This window comes from Anopheles funestus, chromosome 3RL, assembly GCF_943734845.2.
Source record: "Anopheles funestus chromosome 3RL, idAnoFuneDA-416_04, whole genome shotgun sequence".
NCBI classification, from domain to species: Eukaryota; Metazoa; Arthropoda; class Insecta; order Diptera; family Culicidae; genus Anopheles; species Anopheles funestus.
In genome coordinates this window covers 4,058,282-4,063,884 of record NC_064599.1, presented here as the reverse complement: position 1 = coordinate 4,063,884, position 5,603 = coordinate 4,058,282, and the positions used below count along the sequence as shown (strand labels likewise).

General features: G+C 45.3%; 1 protein-coding gene across 1 annotated transcript; it reads right to left on the bottom strand.

Moving 5' to 3' along the window:
• Nucleotides 1-2,744: 2,744 nt before the first annotated feature.
• Nucleotides 2,745-3,497, bottom strand: LOC125772206 (uncharacterized). Its single transcript, XM_049443664.1, has one exon. The coding sequence runs from the start codon at nt 3,495-3,497 to the stop codon at nt 2,745-2,747; it is 753 nt and encodes a 250-aa protein (XP_049299621.1).
• Nucleotides 3,498-5,603: the final 2,106 nt, after the last annotated feature.

Genomic DNA, 5,603 nt, shown 5'->3' with positions numbered 1-5,603 from the left:
AAAGTAAACGGATGGAAGCACGTCAGGAGTTCCTTGTCGGCGTTTCTATGACAGGGCAAAGCTGACAGGCGTTTCGGACGGCTTTTCTTTCTCATTCCGTACGTCCATTCCATCAATAATAGCAATGACCACCGTGACTGCACGTGCAGTTTGACTTCCTACAGCGCCACCCGGATCGAATGGCACGAGATTCGGTTCCTGCCAATACCCAAAAGGGCTCCTGGGCTGCGAAAACTCATTCGGCATATGGCACAATCAGCACGAACACTGGCGACAACATTGCGCCACACCAACGGGCGGTCCAGCGTTCCAGCATGTGCATCACGTCCGTTCCAACAAGCTGGACAGTGGACGCATGCCTGCAAAACTTGTGTCACGATTTCATGGTGGCCGGCAGTAAACGATCGCCATCCTTCCTGGTAGTGGACATCCAACAGAAAAAAAATCCCAACTCTTGTCACAAAACAACCGGTGGCCACGTGGTCCTGATTGCTGTCTCATTTGCATAAGTACTCTCACGTTCGGGAATGGTTAGCCCACACACTCCCAACGGTCCACACACTGAGCTGGCAATCCAGACATAACCAGTGTAGCGTCGGTTGCCGAAGCGACCAACAGCGACGCTCATTGTGGACTGATGAATATTTATTTACTAAATAAATCCCGTGCGACTCAAGGACTGTGGAAAGAAACGATGACTTTTTTCCCTTGCGACCTCCGGGAGCTTATCAGCGATACGATCTGCAACAAATTGGCATCGTAAGCAAACCGTCCTGGGCGTTCCTCGGTCGGCAAACCCGTGGCAGGAAGTTCCCATGCATTGGTGACGACTCGACGCATTCGTATCAACCTGGATGGGTGATTCGCGAACGCAATCTGCTTAGTTATGCACTTCCGACCACTGCTTGATGGACAATCGATCGAACGGAACACTCGAAACGGGAGCCAACGGATGAAACGTTGGCCCACCCCGATCGTGAGTGGTAGTGACAACCAGAACTAAGCAAAACGATCAAATGGAGAGGCCAAAAAGCGAAAAACAAGAAAAAACCTGCCATCGACAAAAGTCAAGGCTTAACTCGCGTCGATTTGCGCTTTGGAAATTAACTGCCATCGAAGTGATGCGGGAGGCTTGGCACGAAGTACCACCGGCGTTGCGTAAAACTGTGATCGTGCGTATTTTTTTTTATCGTCCACCAGATTGCTGGACTCTGGGACATTGTAAGACTGGTTAGATTGTGCTCTTAATCAACGATAAATAACTTAACGACGGTACGACTGTGTGTGCCACAATTTATACGAATCCTCTCTGATGCGGGTGGGTTTCGTTGCGGTTCAAACGACTTTCGGTGCACACCGTGAAATGTTCACGGCCGTGTACGGTATTGATCTCTTTGCACGATCGCTAGCGTGTGGTGTGTTCAAACGTTGCCGTGCTTTAATGTCACATCAAACGTGTCGATATCCATTTCAACCTGCTGTGCGAAGTATGATCGAGTAGATCACACCACTCCTTTCGGGGCAAGTTTTTTCTTTTGTGGAGCACCCACCCTGGGGGGTAATGTTAAATCACGTTTTGAAGGACTTAGGAACACCTCCAAAATAACGGCTCGATGAAAAATGAAGTTTGTGGCGGAATGTATCGAAAGTGACGTGATCTTGAATATTTGGCTAATGATATGATGGTTTTGCAACATTGATTGACTGGATTGGGCAAATCTTGAACTTAGAAGGAGAGATAATCAGCAATTCGATTTTATGAGTTGGATTTAAAGTCAATTGAAAGTTGTTTTTTTTTTATGTGAAACTATGTTACCTCCCTTGTCTTTACTACCACTGCATGTGGGTCTTTCACCCAAAACCAAAGAGCGAAGTCATCACACTTGTGCTATCGTCTGCAACAACATTCACTTGATAAACGGAACTTGAAAACCCCCCTCAGCATACCCAGAACGGTTGATTCAATCATCGTTTGCACCGGAAACAGTTCCAAGGCAGGCTGCGGGCTGCACTACATAGCACAATGATAGGGCCTGTCTGTGGGAAGCACTCGAATGTCAATTGTGCAGCGAGTCGGCGTCAACAAGATACGAGCCCGTTTTGCTTTGCATGGCGCACGCGTTCGACGTGCGATAAGGGCGACCGGATGGACGGCCGTCAACAGTTTCGGGGTCGATTGATGGGACGCCCGGACGAGTTATCTAGCGGGTCTGGACTACTGACCTTCCTAATGAGCAACCACTAGGATGGGCTGTCGATTTCAGGCTAATGGTTTCGATGCTGATTTGCGAGGTTTTTTTTTTGTTCGATTCTTGTTGTGTGACTTTTTTTGTTCTTAACAACACGCGCATAACGAAGCGGAAGTGCTTATATTATTCTCGTGTAATTTCACTGTAAAGCTATTAAGCTTACCAGCACGTTATGGTTCAAAGCAATCCTCGGCACGGGCCATTGCAGGTGTTGGTAAGAGTGCTGGTAGATTGCGTTAGTTCAGCGCATGTATGATTTATTGTGTTGTGGTAGATGATTGACGTCAAGATTTGAATAATTTGTTTACAAATGATTTTTTTTTGTTTCTAAATCACATTTGGTTTTTTATTGCATTTATTCAAGTTTTCATTTGTAACAAGGTTTTTAATTGTCCGTTGTTTTAGAACACTGATTAAAAATATTGTAAAAATCTTCGGCTGTCAGCCAGAAGGTGAGCACCTAAAGCCGCCTGGAGAAAGACCCAGTAAACTTCTCTATTGCTGTTTGGACGTCGATTTCGTCGGGACTTTGGTAGCAACGCGTGTAGGTACGACTCTGTTGACGTTGAGACACAGCTTCGAATGCTGACACTGTTCAAACTGCTGCTTCTGCTGCTGCTGATGTTCCATCTTAGGCTTCTGAGGCGGCCGACACGGTTCTTGCTGTTGAGGCTGTACCTTTTGCTGCTGCTTTTGTTGCTGTTGTTGTGGACGTTGCTGCTGGTGTTCCATCTTAGGCTTCTGAGGTGGTCGATGCTGTTGTTGCTGTTGAGGCTGTACCTTTTGCTGCTGCTTTTGTTGCTGTACCTTTGGCTGCTGCTGTTTTTGATACTGCTGTACACGCTGCCGCCGACGTGAAGTTGTCTGCACCACTGGTCCTTCCGCAGGGACACGTCTCCGAATACGTGGCGTTCTTTCAGTCGTTACTGCAGATTCGCTTTCCTGTAGCTGCTGTGGTTTTGGTAACCCGGGCTCGATGCCGTTAGGCCTGTCCTCTACCGTTTGAATCTCCTTAGTTCCCTGGCGCCACAGGTCTAACTCACGTTGGGTTTCTGTTTGTACACGCTTCGACTCATTGAGCTCCTTTACCAGCTTGGCAACCTGTTCGGTAAGGCGCAAAACTTCCGCCTCTAAGGCCGCCTGTCCGCTCTCCTGAACCGCTAACCGAGCCAGGACATACTCCATTTCAAGCTGCAGGCTTGCCGTGGAGACGTTTGGCTGAGGCGTGTTGTTTGGCCCCGAACCCATGTTACCGCCCTAACACGTTGACTCTGAATGAATTATTCTCACCCAAAAGTTGGATTTCGATAACCTATCGTAGTATTCAATAATCCTCAAATCCCCTTGCTGACAGGGGTTTCTGCTTGTGAACACACGGGAAAGGGATGCGGAAGGGTTGTTTTGGAGTGTCCGCCCCAAGCGGTTTCACTTCAAAATTTATCCACACACACGAACGGGGGTTCCTGCTTAACAAATTCATGTCCGATTTTTACAAATGATCAGAAAATTAGACTCTCAGGCACCTATTTGCACACTTCACGAGAACCTTCATACAACCAGATATCTCATCAAAACTCACTACCAACCAAGTCTGTCGTTGCAGAAATGATGTTTCGTTGAGTCTTTCACCATTTTCAATGCGGGTTTTTGACAAAAAGTACATAGTTTACGTTTTTGCGGATATTCTATAAGACAAAGTCAATTCTCAAACTTTTTTACACAACTTACAGACACTTCTAGCGGAGCACTTACACTTTGCTTTTGCCAGTGTACGAGAGCTTCTAAAAAGGTAAAGGAAAAGATATCTTTATCTGTTCTGATTTGGTTTACCTTAAGGGGTTAAGGAGTTTCAAATTTATCTTTTTGAATTTTATCGTGCGATAAATTTGAATGTGTGATTTCCATCTTTAGTCTAGTGTTATACGTTTGTCTTTGTGTCTTTTATCTTGAAAATTATTTGTATATATGTAACGAAGCCTAAGTGTACAACCATCGAATCTTAACTCCGATATCAACCGTTACAGTGACCCTCACAAGGAAAAAGAATTCTCCCTTTTAAGAGACACAAAATAAGATGATATTTCGTGAGATCACTGTCAGTAATGCAATTCTTAATTATAAGCCATATGGCATGGCCGTTCTTCCCAAATTCATTTATCAATATTAAAACTAAAAATACATCCACCCATTCTTCCGCAAGTTAGTCACCATTTGCGATTGTAATCGTACCAGTAACACAATGTATTAGCTGCCGTCGTTCTTATCGGTCGGCTGGTTAAATTACGGGTTGAAGTCACGCGTCAATGGCACTCCAGCCCATACCAGCGTCAACGGTGCACACCTTCAGATTATTTGCTTGCAAAACATCCCCATTTGCCAGATAAGATTACTGGGGCGTAAGCCTTAGGGAATAGCTAGACCAACACGACCTTAAAACAATCACACCCACCCTCCTACAGCTACACCGTGGATGGGGGGGGGGGGGGGGAAATTAGACCATATTTGTAACAAGCACCGACAATCCGACAAGTGGCTTATCTTACCACCGGAGCGGATGGACCGATTCGCGCGTTCCAGTCTCGTGATCGTCACGTTCCCTGGTAGTGTACGCAAGGCCAGTGAGCCTTTCGTTACCTCGTGCCATAGGAGGTGTGAACCACGCCATTTACGTCCATACAGTGACCAATGCTTCTTTTTTTTGCTGCTCTCTTCCCGCACGAATGTACTAACATGTCGCGCGTAGTTATTTGATTGATCCATTTTGGGCCGTAAGCAACCTTTTTTTTTAAAGAACGATTTTATGACTTGAAGTTGAAAGTCAGGATGATTCGGCACGAACCGGTCACGTTGTTTTTGGGTGTTATTTTGCTATTGGATGATAAAAAAAGAAAGATACCAAAATGGAAAGCAGGCAACCTTGAAGCAGAAACACTTACCACCAGCTTATCCCTAGATGCTGATAACGAAGCGAACGAAGTTAAGTAAATGGAATGGGATATAACTACAAGTAAGTGGGTTTTATGATACGGAAAACGGAACAATATTGGTGAAAATCTCTCCTATTGAGTTGTCGGGACATATGTCAGGAAGATACATAATAATATTGCCATTTTAACTAGCCAAGAACTTTGTTACACTAAACCTAATATTTTTAGAACATTCTAACAGCTATACAGAACAAACTTAAAGCAATGAAGAACAGCAGCTGGAAAGCGAATGTTAACAGTCGTACATGATGCACTTCTAGACTTGCAAAAGAGGGAACATCAAAAAAACCACAGGCTATTCCGCCTCACCCAAAAAACATCATAATTCGTTGACCACCCAGAAAACCTTGGCGGTGGTTCGCCGTCT

Coding starts and splice junctions, on each gene's coding strand:
- LOC125772206 (XM_049443664.1), bottom strand. CDS start 3,497: ATGGGTTCGGGGCCAAACAACACGCCTCAGCCAAACGTCTCCACGGCA.